At 36.5% G+C, this 17,936-nt stretch overlaps 1 protein-coding gene across 2 annotated transcripts in view; it reads left to right on the top strand.

Annotated features, from left to right (window-relative positions):
* Positions 1-17,936, top strand: part of PTPN21 (protein tyrosine phosphatase non-receptor type 21) — a 44,861-nt gene that overhangs the window by 17,598 nt on the left and 9,327 nt on the right. Inside the window, exons 5-16 of one of the 2 annotated variants that reach the window (XM_088167449.1) lie at positions 1,372-1,439; positions 1,886-1,956; positions 3,275-3,362; positions 3,565-3,653; positions 5,477-5,564; positions 6,246-6,325; positions 7,478-7,579; positions 8,117-8,177; positions 8,779-8,863; positions 11,022-12,487; positions 14,746-14,883; positions 17,225-17,446. In XM_088167449.1, coding sequence (XP_088023575.1) covers positions 1,372-1,439; positions 1,886-1,956; positions 3,275-3,362; positions 3,565-3,653; positions 5,477-5,564; positions 6,246-6,325; positions 7,478-7,579; positions 8,117-8,177; positions 8,779-8,863; positions 11,022-12,487; positions 14,746-14,883; positions 17,225-17,446 — 2,558 coding nt within the window. The remainder of the gene's footprint in view (positions 1-1,371; positions 1,440-1,885; positions 1,957-3,274; positions 3,363-3,564; positions 3,654-5,476; positions 5,565-6,245; positions 6,326-7,477; positions 7,580-8,116; positions 8,178-8,778; positions 8,864-11,021; positions 12,488-14,745; positions 14,884-17,224; positions 17,447-17,936) is intronic. The other variant, XM_014869860.2, reaches the window with a different exon arrangement.

Below are 17,936 nucleotides of genomic sequence, written 5' to 3'. Positions count from 1 at the left end.
AGTGCCTTTGGGGGCAAAGGCTTCAGTTGTCTGCCTATATCAATAGACCCTTGCTCTGTTTCTGTTAATGAAAACTCTTTATTCTGACATATCTTCATAAATAGGCAACTTTGAATGTACTTGTATTCCCACTTTTTATCCAAAATTTTCTATCACATAAGATTATTTCAAGTTAGTGTGCAAGACTGTTAACAGTTCTTGTGTTCAAGTCACTCCTGAAAACACATTTCTATGATACCTATATGAAAAAGGCAATTTTATTTTTCTTAGCTAGGATCATATGGGATAGAGTATATACCAGTCCTGAGTCTGTCTACACTGATCATGTTCAGTGTTCCTTGCAACGTGCTTGTCTGATACTAAATCTCTCAAAAGTTTTTAATGGCAACAGCTGTGTTTAGTATGTTTGTATATTGTTATTTGTATATCATTCACAGTGAATACCACTTCAGTATATCTAACAGCAATTGTAAAACTGCCAAAATTGAACAGGACTTAAAATCACTGGCAGTATATACAACCAAATTTTTTTTTTTTTATTTTGTTAGTTATATACATTGGTTTTATCATAATAAAGATGTTGATTATGTTTTTTGGAAATATGGCTCCCAGTGGAGTAGGATAAAATGTATTAATGCCTTGTTTATATAACAGTGAATCTGTTTAATGCAAGCCAGGTTTTAATGGTCTTCAACTGAAGAAACCTTGCTGTGTTTTTTCCATGTATTTGGACAGTGTAAATGTCTCTCTGCTCAGTGAGTTGTTTATAGAAATCTTTCAATATAACCCTCTTTCCAGATGGAAAAACATTCATCCTTTTAGGTTTCACCTTCCTTTTTTATTCCTGTATAAGAGATGAATTGTATGTGTTGATAACACAGTGAAGAAACAATTCAAAAAAAGCACAGGTTCCAAGTTAATGTGCTCCAATGACTGAGGTAGCTTATACCAGGTAGGTTAGTAATTTTAGCTGGTGAATGAACAGAAGCAGTGCTTGCTGTTTCAAGAATGATCTGTATTTAAAAGCAGTACAATAGGTTAATTCTAAGCACTGTTTTATCTCAAGAGCTGTATAGATATAGTGTGTCAGAGGTGGTCCCCTTTCATATAAATAACTCCCATATTAAGTGTTTCATCATTTCTTCTTCTCAATCCACAAGGAGTGTTACCAATTTTTCTGAACAAGGTAAAAAGATGGGAATTTTTTTAACCTTTTCTCTTCATAAACCTTATTGATTAGTTGTTTTATTTTGCTTTGATATTGTAGTTCAATAGGATAGAGGTTTGCTAATTGGAGATCCTGCTACAATTAATTGGGCTTTGAATAATTTTGTTAAAAGTGTTTGAATCCAAGATCTTTTTTATTTTTAGCGGATTTTGGAGACTATGATCAGTATGAATCTCAGGAGTTTCTACAAAGATTTGCTTTGTTTCCAGTGGTAAGTACTTTCTTTAAATTGGTGCATTTAAATTATTAATTTGACAAATTTAAATGCTTCTTAAAATTGGTAAATGGAAATAATTTTTAGCAAGCCTCCATGATCTGTCTGTCTTACTGGTCCCTAGGCTGTCAAATTTAGTAAAGATTTTCTTTGAGATTGGAGTGAGATATGACACCCTATATTACACCAAAACAAAGATGTAGTAAGATATTTTCAATTTTATTGTATATTACACTGAAAAGAAGGTTGAGGTACAGATGGGAAAGTGAGTAAAACCAGTTCAAAACAGTATTTCTGCTTTTAGGGTTTATTTGTGCATATTGCAGCATCTAAGCTCCAAGACTAGAGTCAAGTGTTGATTAGCATGTGCAAAGAATCTATAACCATTTGATTTTGTAGAATTTTTTTTGTATTTCATTCTACAAATGCTATTTTACCTTCAGGGTTGGCTACAAGAAGAAAAAATACTGGAAGAAGCAACACAGAAAGTTGCCTTGCTACATCAGAAGTACAGGTAAGTCTAAAGCGCTTCAGTGCTTAATTTCAGTCTTCAGTAGCTTCTGTAGCTCAGAAAGTTGTGAATCTTGAAATACAATTGGACTAATTTCACTTCTCATTTAAATGAGTTTTTTCTCTAGTATATCTATTAAAGTTACAAGAGCTTTTGCTGAATGAAAATGAAACAGAAAACAGAATATTTAGTAAAATAAATTAGAGGATTCAGCTTGAAAAGAGTATGAGACACAATTAAATAGTGTGACTTCAACATATAGTGTTTCTGACTCTTGTTTATATGAAGTTCTGACCCCAGTAAGGATGTTTCTTAATAAACAACATTGGGAGGTTTTATGAGCAGGAGAAATGTAGAGACCAGTAACTGTGCCAGAATGCTTATGATCTTGGGTAGAAGGGAGCTAAGGTGCAGTAGTCCAGGACAAAGGAAAGTTAAGTTCTCTTTATCAGTTCATTAGTGAAAAACGTTTGTGACTATGTGAGTAATACTGAATATTTACCCCGTATTGTTATAAAACAACAGTTAGAAAATTGCAGTTTCATTTATCTTTGAAATGCGCTTGTAACAAGATTACGTTGGTTCAGGTTCAGCAAAGAAAACTTAATCTTCATGACATTAGGAAAAAGTGGAGAAATTGAGATATTTATGATTGAAAAAGTATTGAGAGACATAACAATGAGCATGATAGGATTTTTCATGTAGAAATAAAGTCTTTTATGACATTATTTATGAGGTAACTGAGGTGTGTTGGTGGGTAGGTAAACACAAGCTTTTAAGTTCCATGATACTCCTGCAAGTCTGTGAGAAAACTGTCAGTTGGTCTAATTATAAAGAATTCTACCTTTACCTACAGATCTTGTCCTCATATTTTCAAAGTATTACAGTAAAATAGTCAGCATTTAGAAGATGAAACTGTCTTTTCTGAAATGCAAAATGCCAGACTTTGTATTTCCCCTATAGCAATATAGAGGACATTCATGTCTTGAACATGTGTGCTTCTGATAAAATGAGGAAATGTGGAGACACTGCTGGATTTGATCAAGAATGTGATAATTGTCTGCCATTAGTAGAGATGGTAATTTTGACTGATCTTTGTTGCTATTTACACTAAAGATGCCAAAGAGAAAGAAGCTATTAGAATCGAAGTGTAAAGGCTGAGCCAAATGTATCAGCCACTGGTACAGATAGAAATAGCACGATTTAATGGTTGCCTGCATGTCCTGGGGATGCTTTTTAAGCTTTGACAGTGTCATTCAGAGTAAAGCAAAGATGACTTTTTCTTATTGGCAGTATTAGCTGATTGCTGTTTTATTTGTAGAGGCCTTACTCCTCCTGATGCAGAAATGTTATATATGCAAGAAGTAGAAAGAATGGAGGGCTATGGTGAAGAGACCTATCCTGCAAAGGTAAATGAGGTTTTGATTTTTGTCTAATTGCCCTTTTCTCCCTGTTTAGAGTGGTTACTTCCTGCCAAAAGTAAATAAAACCTGAACAACAAACCACCGAGAATTTTCTCCTCCAGAATTATAAAAGCAGTTGTTTCGTATGTAACTTTGCTTTCAAAGACTTTTTTTCTGGACTTGCATAATTTTTTGCAACTTCTTACAGGACAGCCAAGGAAGTGACATATTCATTGGAGCATGTCTTGATGGTATCTTTGTTAAACACAAAAATGGTCGTCCTCCTGTTGTATTTAGGTTAGTATTGTTCTTTCATAAAATATCTTAGTGAACTTCACATTTTAAATGTGCTCCTCACATCAATGCTCTTAGATATGATGTGTACTTATGCATTTGATAAACCTGAACATACTCTCATAGTCATCATGCTACAGTGAATACTGAAGCCAGTGGGAATTTCTCAATGTATTAACTGCAAAATTAATCTCTTTAAATTCTAAGACATGAATATTTTGTATGCAGTTGCATTGCAAAACATTTCTTGAATCAAAAAGGAGCAATTCTCTGCACATAGAGCATCTTAAATCCCGAGACTGTCATATCCATTCATATAGAAATTTGTGAAACTGTCTGGGAGTTCCTTTCATATATCATAAATATATGTGGAGAGGTACAAGATAACATTTGTTTTATTATTTTGGATTCATGCATTGTTTTAGTTTATCATTGAATGTTCTTATAAATTATAAACAGAGCTCTGACTTACCTAAACACTTAAAATTCAGTCTTCACATGAAATGGCTTCCTACTGACTTTGAGAGGGGTTGCTTGGGCATCTTTGAGCAGAATTCAGAATAATTTCTTAAAAAACATTTTGAGATTTTTTGCTAAAACAAGGAATGGTTTATTCTTAGTGAACTTTAATCTCCTAGAATCGAATGTCTGACTGAATGTGAACAAAAGTCTTGAAATCCTATGGTCCAAGAGTTACTGGAACTTCACTATTGGTGAATTTCTGGGATTAGGGAAAGTAGCCAACTATGCTTCTTTCGTTAGTAGTTTTGTTTTAACAGAATTTAGAAATTCATTACTGTAAATGTCCTTCAGAAAAATTTCTATCTCTGCTGTGATAGGAGAGCTGATGCTGAGCTCTTTTTAATTGCCTGGAGTTGTCAAAGTGCCCTTCTCTGCTTTCCTACAGCATTAAACAACAGCTCTACTTACCAAACACACAGGGAGAGGAATAAATTTTTGTTCATGCATTTCACATAAAATCTCAAAGAATTGTGGATGCAGTGTCTGTAAATATAGGAAAAAGTTGCACATTGGGAAGCATCAGAAAGTATTTCTATTCCAATATCAGGATCCAGTTTTCTGCTCTTTTGCTTGTTTGTTGTAAGAATTTTGGCAATTCCAGCATGGATAGCAATATCATGTTATTTGGGTGGCAATAAAGCGTAGACAAATGACCCATTAGTATAATTTAGAAGGACTGGATTATGCTTGAGATTGGTTCAGGTAATTTCATAGTTGTGCCCACAAAGGCTTATGAACCAAGGCCTTAGATTTGAGGGATTTTTGTTCTACATTAAAATGGAGACATTAATGTTTCTCTACCTCATATACATGAGACAATAGCTACGGAAAGTGCTAACAGACACCTCTATGTAATGCAAATGGGAGCCATAAAAATGCCTTTAGAGAGAGCCCTATATGAGGGTCATGTTTTTTTCCATGGGTTTATGTACTGCAGAATATTCTTTTAATAAATCTATGATACAACCTTTATTTACACTAACATAATACTAGTGGTTCAAGCTACATATGCATTTAAAAATAAGATGAAAAAATATATTTTATGCAATCCAAATTTTTTTTATCTGTCAATGTGCAAGAGTTCTAGAAAATGTGCATAATAATGCCTTAAACGCTTTGTTTAGTGTAGGTTTAAGTTTTTTTCCCCTGGAATGTTTTGTTTGCTTTCAAGCAATTGGGACATTATAATTTACTGATGAGTAAATTTGTCTAAATTCTTGATGGTGGTTCTGCTTTGCACTTGCATTTTTTGTGGTTTGAAAGTCAGAGCTTGTCCAGTCATATCCTGTCCCTTTTGTCTGCAGGTGGCATGATATTGCCAACATGTCCCACAATAAATCCTTCTTCGCATTAGAATTGGCAAACAAAGAAGAGACAATTCAGTTCCAAACTGTGAGTACTTTTTTTTTTATTAACTCATCAGTAAATAAAAACAAATTAAAATTGATAATTTAACTCAAAGTTAAGATCTACTATTTATATATTTAGCAGCTTTAAACTGCATGAGTGAGTCAAATGTATTAACACTGTCTTTGGCCAGCTTTCTATGGGAAGGCGTTAAAACTGGACCTTTTGTGTTGAGTACATTGAAGTGTTTGTGGTCATAAACATTTTCATCCATTACAGTAAAATTTTCTAGCATGTTTTTTGACTTGAATCACTGTCAATTAAAGATAAATATAGCCTTAGAGCTTTGCTGGAATGGGCCACGGCATTCCTTGCAGAATTAATTTTATTCAGCATCTTCCAGTTGCTTTTGTCAAAAGGCAGCTGTTGACAATCTTATGGCAACCTGAAAAATAAATTATGTTAGTATTAGAGCTGGTAAGTGTCTTGAGCAAAAGGCTTCTACTTTCAAATTTCATAAGTCTAAGAAAATTGCTAGTCTAGAGTGTATATTTGGGTCTGCAAAGTAGAGTTTTAGGGAAAACCTGGTGACATTAATGAAGTTACATTAAAATTAAATCAGTCAATGGTAATTTAATCTTAAAAATTTCAGTGGCTTGTCTGAAAGCAAGTGAAGGGTATGAATGTTTGACTTAATGTAAATGTTGGGTTTTGTTTTTTTGGCAGGAAGATATGGAAACAGCAAAATATGTGTGGAGGATGTGTGTGGCTAGACACAAATTTTACAGACTAAATAAATGCAGCTTGTAAGTAGAATGCATTAGCAGAACTCTTGGTGCCCTTGCAGCTTCCATTGGGAAGTGAAATGTCCCCCTTCCTCTCTAAAGTCTTTACTGTCCTTTTTAGATGGTAGTAATTAATGACTTGGGTTCATTTTCTTAATCTTTTTTGAGAAAGTACTTACCACCAGTTTTTGAAATACATCCTGCTTTATAACAGAGGACCATATGAAGTGCTGAAATCTTACCATAAGTAATGATGTTTGGCCTTCACTTCTGGATCACAGTGCTATGAGAGACTTGAGTTGCTTTGGGGTCTAATATTGCTAGTGCTTGTGAGCTACTGGAACCAGCAGGGTTTTGGCCTGTGTTTGGATGAACTGCTCTGAAAGGACACTCGAGGCTGTAAAAGGGCGGGCAGTGTATGTGAAGCACTCCTGAAATGTGCTGGATTGACAGCTAAGAGGTATGTGGTTCTTTAGGTATCCGTGGAATCTCTATAGCTCAAGTAGCACCAGTGCAAAGTAAATTTAATACAATTCATCAAATTAAATTTAAATGGGCTGGTCTCCAACTTGTAAATCAATGGCTGGAATTTGAGCTACTTTACTGGAATGGCTTTCCTTCAGTTAAATTTTTTCAGTCAAAGAATAGAGAATTAGACACAGTGTATAGCCTATAACTGGAAAATCATAATTCCCATGTTTCACTCCTCTTCGTACATGGGAAGACAGATGTTTGATATCTGCTGAGGTCAGTGCAAAGATAATCAAGTATTTTGTGCCTCAGGTGACTCATTAACATGTTTAATGCTAATTTATTTGAGGAGTAAGATAAATTTGAAATAGAGCAAACCTCATACCTCAAAGCTTGTAAACTTGTCTGTCTTTTAAGAGTGATATGAAGCATTGGTAGAAGTAATGCATTCATGGGGCTTGTGCATTTCTGTCTAAATATGGTCAGATCTGTAGTTCTATATTAAATGTCAGTCTCTAGGACTACTTACAGTAATTGTTTCACCACAATGTGGTTTTACATGAGGTTAAGTCCTCAAAATATTTTACTGATTATCTCCGCTCTTAAGATTTCTTATCATCTGGTCCTGCTGCTGAAAACTCTTATGCATGCCTGCATCAACTTCAGGGTTTTTTCCTATATCTCTACATACCTTGTCTTTAGAGACTCCTTGGACTGTCCACCTGAGGAGGCCTCTCAGAAATCTTCCCTCATTCTTTCCCTTCCACGCTTTCCAATCCTTTCTCGTCCTTCACTTCCCAAAGGGTGAGCTTAAAAACATGTTTCTCACTAAAAAATAGCAGTTCCTGCATTTGTATCATGCTGTGTTTTGACTTGTCTTGCTATGAGATGCAGAGCACAGGTGCAGTGTAAGGTGGGGGGGAAAGGAGCTTAAGACTTCTGAACTTTATGTCCTGGAGCCAGTCCAACAAATTATGAAAATTCATTCCCATTAGCATAAATGTTAGAAATGCTAACGCAGTATAGTAATGCTTTCCAGTTCCTATGACATCTGTAACGTTACAGTCCCCATACAGTTTTATGTCTGACTTGTAGAGCAGACAACTTGTAGAACAGGAGATTAACTGAGGTATTTTGATCTTGAGCTTTTGATTTTTGCTTTGTGATGGTGGCTAATGCACAGAGCTCTTTCCTTTTGAGAGTCTTGTGCAAGACTAACACAGGCCTTTGTCCTGGAAATGTAGAGTGATTTTTAATTGAACTTGGGAGTGCTTTCTCATGTTTGAAATGGGTTTTGCTAATTGTTAAGAATAATTTCTTACCATTAAATTTCTTCTGTAGACAAACTCAGCCTGTTACAGTGAATCCTGTTAGAAGACGATCTTCATCCAGGATGTCCATGGTAAGGAAAGCAAATAGCTTTATGTTTGCATTTTTATGGATTTCAGTTGACTTTGAATCAAATATTGGTTCTCTTCAGTGAAATTAAATGAGCAGTGAAAAAGATGAGTCTAGTATGTGAGGAACTCTTTCTGACTTGTAGGAAGAGCTGCAATGCAATATCTAAATAGTGAAATTAAAGCAATTGCAATGAAGAATATCTTCAACACTTCTGTTTTCAGTTTGAACACTGTCTCTAGGAGACTGTCCTAGATGTGAGATGGCAAGATACAGTCTTGGGTTAGTAGAGTGTGATTTAAAGTTTTTTTCCTGGTTTTTAAATTACTTATTTTATGACCTCAAAGGTGAAACTTACATTGCAGATTTAAAAAGTGGTTTAAGACTAAGGCTTTGTATGTGTTTATTTGTAATATTATATGCTTTTAGAATATAATATATAATGCTTGTTATTACTATATGTATAGTATTATATATAATATGTATACATTATATATAATATTATGCATCTATATGGTATACATTATGTATTAAAAATACTTCAATAATTATTTTTTAAATGAATAATCAATTTTTAAGTAACAGTAAGATGTTTGCTTTCTTAGCCCAAGCCTCAGCCTTATATGATGCCTCCACCACCTCAGCTGCATTACAATGGTCATTATAGTGAGCCATATGCATCTTCCCAAGGTAAGTTCACTAAATCCATGGCCACACTACACAGTTTTAGAAGGTAAAAACTATAATTTATATTTTTAGCTACTTTAGCTATAGCTGAATAAATTAGGAGGTGAACATGAGGTAGGTTCGTACTGGAACACTCATTGAAGTGCTTGCTGCTACTCTAGACACATAGAATGTGAAATGCAGTCATGGAATCACCAAATTGTTTAGGTTGGAAAAGACCTTTAGGATCATCATGTCCAGCCATCAACACAACTGTCAAATCCATCACTAAACCATGTCCACATGTGCCAAATCTACATGTCTGTTAAATAACTCCAGGGGTGGTGACTCCACCACTTCCCTGGACAAGCCTGTTCCAATGCTTCACCACCCTTTCCAAGAAGAAATTTCCTAATATCCAATCTAAACCTTCCCGGGTGCAACTTGAGGCCATTCCCTCTTGGTCCTGCCGCTTGTTACCTGGGAGGATACAAACACACCTCACTGCAGCCTTCTTTCACATAGTTGTAGAGAACAGTAAAGTTCTCCCTGAGCCACTTTTTCTCCAGGCTAAACAACCCCAATTTCCTCCACTGTTCCTCCTCCATATCCTCTCCTATGGGAGATGAGCAGATCCAGTTAGGATAGCATGTACAGCAATTGTAGATGTCTTGTGTGAGTTTAAGCTGACTTTTTTTGGCTTGTGTATCAAACTGGTATGTTATGGCATTGTGAGATCCTTGTCAATATTGGTCTTAATAGCTGCAAAGAGATTGCCTCAAGACAATTCACACAACTAAAAAATAAAATTAAAAAAAGATTAAACCCAGAATGCAGGAAGAGAGACATTTGTCTAAGTTTGCTGGACTATAAGGTGTTGAGGAATTCAAAGGCTAAAAAGTTTGCAGGTTATGGACTTGGTATATATTTGATTGAAACAAAGAGCAAACTCTGACTAATATTCTCAAGCAATTAGACTCCTTATCTTAGCAGCTTATAGCAGAGTCATGGCTGCTTACTCTCATTATTTTCATTGTTACACATTGTGTCTTTAATTAACAAAGTTGCTGCCCTCAAGGGCTGAACCTAGTCTGTTGCAAAGTATCCTCAAATTTGACAGGAACTTTCCTCTCAAATCTCCTGGATAAATAGTACTCTAAAAAGCCAGCTCATTGGGAAGGGAATAAGCACATTTTCTATCAAAACAGAGTTACACAGGTCTGAATGAAATGCAGGTATTCAGCTACATTCAGAACATAACTGAATTCTTTGCAGTTTAGGGTTGTAAGTATTGCAGGGTAGTTGCTACTGCAAGTGTCCTATTTTTGAACGTTTTTTTCATAAAACAATTTTTGATTGTCAGCAAATTCATTAACATAAGTGTGGCAATTATTTTGGTGAACCCAAACAGTTAAATCATCTACATCTATAGCAATGACTTAATTGTTCTTCTCTGGAGATTGGCAAATTGTACATCCAATGAAGTAGTAATTAAAATGATTAAATATATCTTGGATATATAAACTGTTAGACCATTTTCTTTAAAGTGTAGGTATATATAATATGTACAAACAAGACATGGTGGAAGTTTAAACTGCCTCCAAAATTTCTGGAGAAAATCTGATTTTTTTTTTGAGGTCATGTGATGCTATATCTACATACATCCTGAAGGAGAAGTACAGAGAAGAGCAAGGGTTTTTGTTTCCTTGTTATGGGGCTGTTTTTAGGGTTTTGGTGGTTTTTTGTTTTGTTTTGCTTTTTTTTCCCTGTTTCTTTGCTGTTCAAACTGATTACATTAGTGCAAATCCTAGTGTAGATATTCATTTTTTCAGTGGTGTGGTTTAAGGTTGATATGGACTTTGTTTTTCTTGGACTGAAACTTAGGTAACCTATTCTAAACAGAAGAAAGTAATTTGTAAACAGACGGTGTTTTCCCATAGGGATTTGCATGATCGAAATAAATATAAGTTATTCTGGTGTATATACCTTGAATATCAACGTCAACAGAAAATCTGGGATTTTGGTTTGGGTTTTTTTCCTTCCCATTTCAATACATAGCTAAGAATAAGTGAGATTTGGAAAATCTCAAACATTGCCTTAGCTACATCTTAATAGAGGATAAGTATTTGAGGATTTGTTTGATGTTCTGGACATAAAGATTGTTCTTAAACTTTACTTTCAGATAACCTCTTTGTGAGCAATCAGAATGGATACTACTGTCACTCTCAGACTAGCTTGGATAGAACCCCTCACGACTACAGTGGTCGGATCCGCAATGGGAGTGTCTATAGTGCACACAGCACAAACTCCTTGAACAATCCACAGCATTACTTGCAGCCATCCCCCATGTCCTCTAACCCAAGCATTACTGGAAGTGATGTCCTCAGAACTGATTATGTCCCATCACACAGACACAGTGCACTAATACCACCTTCTTATCGTCCCACACCAGACTATGAGACTGTGATGAGACAGCTCAACAGGGGCATGGTGCACACAGATAGACAGAGTCATTCAATGAGAAATCTTAATATCAGCAACTCATATGCTTACAGCAGGCCTGATGCCTTAGTTTACAGTCAGCCTGAAATTCGAGAGCATGCCCACTTTGCTGCCCCACAGTCTAACCATTATCCATTTAACCTGAACTACAGCTTCCATAGCCAATCCCCCTATCCCTATCCTGCTGAAAAGCGCCCAGTTGTTGGGGCAGTCAGTGTGCCTGAGTTGACAAATGTGCAGCTCCAGTCTCAGGATTACCCAGCACCAAATATAATGAAGACTCAAGTCTATCGACCACCTCCCCCATACCCGTACCCAAGGCCTGCAAATAGTACTCCAGACCTTTCTCGACACATCTACATCAGCAGCAGCAATCCAGATCTTATCACAAGGCGAGTGCACCATTCTGTCCAGACATTTCAGGAAGACAGCCTGCCTGTGGCACATTCTCTTCAAGAGGTCAGTGAACCTCTAACATCGGCTCGCCATGCTCAGCTGCAGAAAAGGAACAGTATTGAAATAGCAGGCTTGACTCCCAGCTTTGAAGGAATAAGAATTAAAGAGAGGACCATGTCAGCTTCTGCAGCAGATGTGGCTCTTCCAAGAGTTATCTCAGAAGGGTCACAGCCCAACGTTCTGATGGAGAGAACGAAGCAAAAAGAAGGTGAGCAAGAAGAATGCGTGAACTGTGATCACAAGAAAACCCTTTCAGATGCCACTATGCTGATTCACAGTAGTGAGGAAGAAGAAGAATTTGAAGAAGAGAATAAGGCCAGTACAAGTCTTTCTCCTCTCCCTGAAGATCAAACTCAACTTTCATCTGTTATGGGAGGTTATTCTCATGATTCAGTACTAAACTATCCTTATAGCTCTGTTGCTTCATCTGCTGGCCCTTTGCATATTCTTGAACCTAAATTACATATCACAGAGGCAGAAAAGAGAATGAAAGATATGAGCCCTGTTCATTTACTAGTAGAAAGCCAGGTACAGAGAAGAGGGGAAGGACTGCTTACTCCATCTATGTCAGAATCTGATCTTACAACATCAGGGAGATACAGAGTAAGGAAAGATTCAGTAAAGAAGAGACCCGTGTCCGATCTTTTGTCTGGGAAGAAGAATATTGTGGAAGGCCTTCCCCCTCTAGGTGTAAGTGGATACTATTTGTCTTGTTTTGGGTTGTCTGTACCAGTTGATTGTTGTATTTGTTTGAGGTTTGGGGTTCTTTTAATCAGCCTGAGATGCTTTTAAAACATATAAATTAAAAGATACCTAAAGCTTGACCTTTATAGTTCTGTGTTTCCCTGGTTAACTTTGTTATCTTTTATTCCCTTCTCTGCCATGCCTGAGTTCTGTTTGTTTAGTCCACCCACACAAATCCAGCTGCACAGTCTCCATCCATCTGAAAACCTAACCTGGCTAGAAGCTTTAGAAGGAGCTAATTTAAAATCAGTTCTAGATCCCTGTTCTGCCCTACTTCTTATCTAGAGCAGAAGCCACTCTTTCCATTCAGCTTGCTCATCTTCCTCTCACTGAAAAATGATACGTAGCTGGAATGTTTACTTTTTAAAAAATTTGTTTGCCTGATTCTTCTGACCCAAGAGGGAACCTGACAACTTAAGGAATAAATTCTTTCCTTGCATTCTCTTCTTTACTTCACGCCTTCCCTTTTCCATATCCTTTCCCTTTTGCCTTCTCTTCAAGATGTTTTTATCCCATTGAGGCTATGTCTTGTTTGCCATATCTTTTTCTCCTATTCCAATCTTAGGACACCGTAAATAGTGAAAATCTGCAAGTTTTACCTTTCCTGTATTCCCCACCTCACAGAAACATCAAGGTCTATGTGGACTGCACAATTTCACTGGCACTCCTTAGAGCCCACTTTGCTTTAAACTTTTGTTCAATTCTATGTAGTTTGTGGCAGATTTCAGGTGCTAATAGAGGAAGACCAGTTTTGTTATTATTTTGCCTTTTAAAATCAATTGATACCTGAGTTAGTGTCAAATAGTCAAATTGGACTGCAAGGGAACTGTTATATAACTGGTACTGCCGTGGTAACAGCAGATACTGCAAAAAAGAACCTGTGAAAAGCTATGTATTGAAATAGTTACTACTCTCACAAGTTTTTGTCTGTCAGATGTGCTATACATGGAGCTGAACACAATGAAATGAACCTCCATCAGCTTAAATTCATTTTATAGTTATGTATGTTTTTCTACATCTTCTTTCTCCTGTTTTTTTAATGTGGATATAGGGGAAAAAAAGGGATATCTTCCTCCTTGTGTTCACATTTAGATAGTTACTTAGTATTTGTTCTCCAAAAGATACATTTTCAGACAGTAATGTGTTTACTAGGATCATACCCTGCTTTTCCTTTTGACAGTTATGTAATTAGGACATGTTCCTGTCAACCTTTAAATTAAATTAATATTAGAACTCTTTCATTAAAAATGTTTGTAACATAGTTCCTAGCCAGAAACATTTAAGAGTGTTGTTGCATAATACAGAAAATTACCTTTCTGTATTCATAACTGAGGTGAATATCCTGGTTACAAAGCTGGCCCCTACCAGTGCTTGCACATGTTGCTTTTCAATGAGCTTTTTATTTTTGTATTTGAGTTCACTTTTAAATGAAGTCTCACACTCTTAGTTTTGTCTTCCTGCTTCTTACCTCCATTTAACTTTTGAAACCACTGATTATCATTCAAGCAGCATATGTGCTCATATTTTCAGTGTATTTTTATTAACAATTAAACTTAGCAACAGCAGGAATGATGAAGTTTCCTCTTACCCTGTTTAAAAGAATTATTTGAATTGATTCTTTCATAGAAATTTCCCTTTGATATTTTTCATGAAATAATGGATGGTAATTCCATAATTTAGATTCATGGCCCGGTTCAGGACTCAAATCTGTCTGCAGTTCTGTGTTTGTGTTTTGTATGTCATGTCTGTTGCAAACTCAGTAAAACACTTTATCCAAATATCTGAAAGTTATATGGTCATTGTCTGATTGTAGGGAAGTGCCTGCAAACAGAATAGTCTAGTAAGGAATAACTTTTATGTATTTTGGGTTTGGGAAGTGATCCCAGGTCTGTTCAAGAATGTTAATTATCCGAAGCTGCCATCACACACCCTCAGTCATGAGCTTTGTAGAGAACAATATTTGTCATTCTCATGCAGTTTCATTAACCAGTCTGGAATGAAGACAGACTTGTGTTGTGTCCTTGGAGGAATGTAGTCCCACCACCCTAATCTCTCACTGCAGTGCTTATCAAAGAAAAAGGTCAGAGCTGTTCACAGGAGGGGCCAGAGAAATATATTTTGCTTAGTTGAACTCATCTGGTTTCTGCTTTATAACTGCATCTGATATTTAATAATATTTACAAGTTTTAGCTTTTCTTTTGCAGGGTATGAAAAAGAATAAAAATGATGCAAAAAAAATGGGGCCACTGAAGCTAGCTGCCCTAAATGGACTAGCATTGACTAGAATGCCTCTGCCAGATGAGGGGAAGGAAGAATCAACAAGAGCAACAAATGATGAACGAGTATGTGGAAGTTTTTTAATGCTTGATTTACACTAGCAATTTTTCAAAATGACTTTATTATGATGGTATATTTTATTGACTGTAAAATGCTTCAGATTAAGGCAACCCAGATGCTGAGAATAGAAACAAAATAAAAAGATTCCTAATTGACAAGTCGTTGCTAGAAATATTAGGTGTAACTCAGATTTTTCTTTAAGATGACAGTGATTCAACTATAGTTTACTCTCTGAACATACAGGAAGTGAATTAACTAGTACCTACTGATATATTTTTGTGCTACTGATAGTGTTTTCTTTCTTAATTTTGGGTTTTCCAGAGTGAAAAGTTGTGAAACTTAAAATTCTGAGTGTCATATTGATTTATTTGCAATTATTAAAAATTCACATGGTGTTTAGACTAAGTTTCACAGCTAAATTGCATCCCCAGAATACAACTTGTGCAGATTGTATTTATCTGTTTTCTTCAGGTAGAACCCATAACATATAGACAGAACTTGTCTGATCTGCTGAAATTTTAAACTCAGTAAAAGATGTCAGATCAATGAGAGGGCATCAAGTTCTACAATTTGAGGATCATTCTTTGAGAAATATAAGACTCCATCAGCTTGTGTCAGGATAAAAAAAATCAGTAAATCTGCTTCAGCCTGTCTCATATAGCATTAAAGAAGTGCAGGAAAGTGAAATACGGTCAATATTCAGGCTGTGATGGGCTATAAAGAGCAGTGCTGCCATCATACATCTGACCATGGAGCAACTAGGTACACCAAGTTCTACAGTGATTATTGCCCATTCTACAACCAGTGGTATCTGTAGACTCTGATTCTGAGCATGGTTGGGCAGCCTCAGCTGCAGGTCTCCTCAATTTTGTTTCTAGTCACTAGGGATCTACGCTAGGGATTAGAACCTGAAGGAATAGTCCTACTCTCACCTCTCACCAGCTGCACTTTAAATGAACAGGCCAAGAAAATTAATTGCAAATCACTCAGTAAACTGTGTTGAACTACATATACATTGCTTAAGATGCTAAGGGACAAAAATTAACATTGTGTTACTGAGGTGCAGGTTTAGTACCTGTGTTGGTTATTTCCTCTTAGCTAGAGCCATCATCTCTTTCTGGGTTGACCTTTGCTGTATTCAGCTGTGTTTGTATTTCAGCTAGCTCTGCCCAAAGCATTGTGGCAAAGAAGAAACCACAAAGTCAGATTCTGACAAAGTCATGTCACTACACTTTCTCTTCAGGCAGTCATGTAGAGGTAGAATAAATTCCATGAAACGGGAGTAGTTCCTAAAAGAGTTGAGAAGAGGCAATGCAAAGTAGACATATGACATAAAAGGAAGTCCAGAGTGCAAGTATTTTAAAAGATAAGTTTAGTGTTGATTCAATGCCTGTTTCATTGCTCAGTTTCATGTTATTATCAGTTTAAATATGTGAATTTAGCCTAAAGATAATAAAGGAGTTTGTACAGTTGATGTATTGGTGTGCAAATTGCATATGATGGAAGTTTACACCTTCCTCTGCAGCATTTGGCATACTTACTTGATATAAGACACTTCTATGACCTGATACCACAGAGCAGTTGCTGTAAGAATCTGGGGACATGTGACATAGATGAAATTTTCTGGCTGAAATCTTACATATTATTCCTCTAATTATTGTTGGCAAAGACATGCAGAAATTCCAGAAGTGTCTTATGATTTAGAAACAACCTGGTTTCAAAAGAATAAAGGGGAGGAGAGAGCAGCTTATTAAATAAAAAAGATTGAATTATACTATTAGAAAAAATTCTGGATTTGTAAATTAACTGCAGCAAGTTTCTAAGGTAGCTTTCCTACTGTAAGCAAAATTCAGGTTTTTGCTATCCAAACAACTAAGTTTGTGTGGTTTTTTATTATTATTTTGGGGGGTTTTATTACTATAAGGTTAAAGGAGAATTTTCAAATTATGTCATTTAGCTGTTGTATTGAGCAGGTGGATCAAAGGTATTTGAAGTCATCATGCAGTATGGCATAGCTGTCTGGTTGGCCAATTTTTTTCTCCCCAGCTGGGCTGTCTTTACAGAAGCTATGAAGTAATTTTTCCTTTACCAGCAGCATCCACATAAATCTTTGTGACCTAGTGAAGTATAACATGCTGCTTAGTTTGCACTTGAACAAAATTCCTGCTGGTTAGGGTTGCCTCTAATTTATTCTGGTATGTTTGTGGAAACATTAATAGCTGTGAAGGCATTGAAGAAATATGTAGGAGAAGAAAGTACATACATTTTATCCTTCATGAATTCTCTGTTAGAACAGACTCCCCTCAGAATGTGCCTTTGCATGGTTCCGTGTGTTGTGCCTTGCAGTGTAAAATGCTGGAGCAGCGGCTGGAGCAGGGGATGGTGTTCACGGAATACGAGCGCATCCAGAAGAAAAGGCTGATGGATGGCGAGTGCTCAATAGCTCGGCTGCCTGAAAATGCTGAGAGAAACCGCTTCCAGGACGTCCTTCCTTATGATGATACCAGAGTAGAGCTGGTCCCAACCAAAGAAAACAACACGGGTTACATCAATGCATCTCATATCAAGGTGAGAGAAATACTCTGGGAGAAAAATTTTCCAGTTCATGTGGTAACTAAAAATGCATTTGGCTATCAGTTTTGGTTTGGTAAGATGAGTGAGTGACAATCCCTCCATCTCTCTCTCTCTTTCTTTTCTTCTCCAGAAGTTTCTTTGGGGAAAGCAGGAACCTGCTTTCCTAATCACCTACAATAATGGAGGGTTAATTATTGGAGGGATCTTCTGCATTTTGCTTCTGTCTCTATTTGATCTACTGTCTCCATTCTGTGGTCCCTGTCTGGGGATTGCTGCTAACAGAAGGCATGTCCATTCTTCCCAGAACTAAGGAGGCAAATAGGTTTAAAACAAACTGGGATCCTCTGCAATGACTGATATTTTTTAGTTGCAGTAACAATCATAGTTTCTTCTTTTTCTGCACTCTCAGACTGTATCCACAATCGGCAGTAAGCTAGCTCCTAGCTTAAGTTTTTTTCCATGGTTAGAGGACCCGCCAGAGCCA

Source organism: Sturnus vulgaris, chromosome 6 (assembly GCF_052056855.1).
Source record: "Sturnus vulgaris isolate bStuVul1 chromosome 6, bStuVul1.hap1, whole genome shotgun sequence".
Lineage (NCBI taxonomy): Eukaryota > Metazoa > Chordata > Aves > Passeriformes > Sturnidae > Sturnus > Sturnus vulgaris.
Note: the sequence above shows the minus strand (reverse complement) of the source record. Positions and strands in the feature narration are given on the sequence as shown.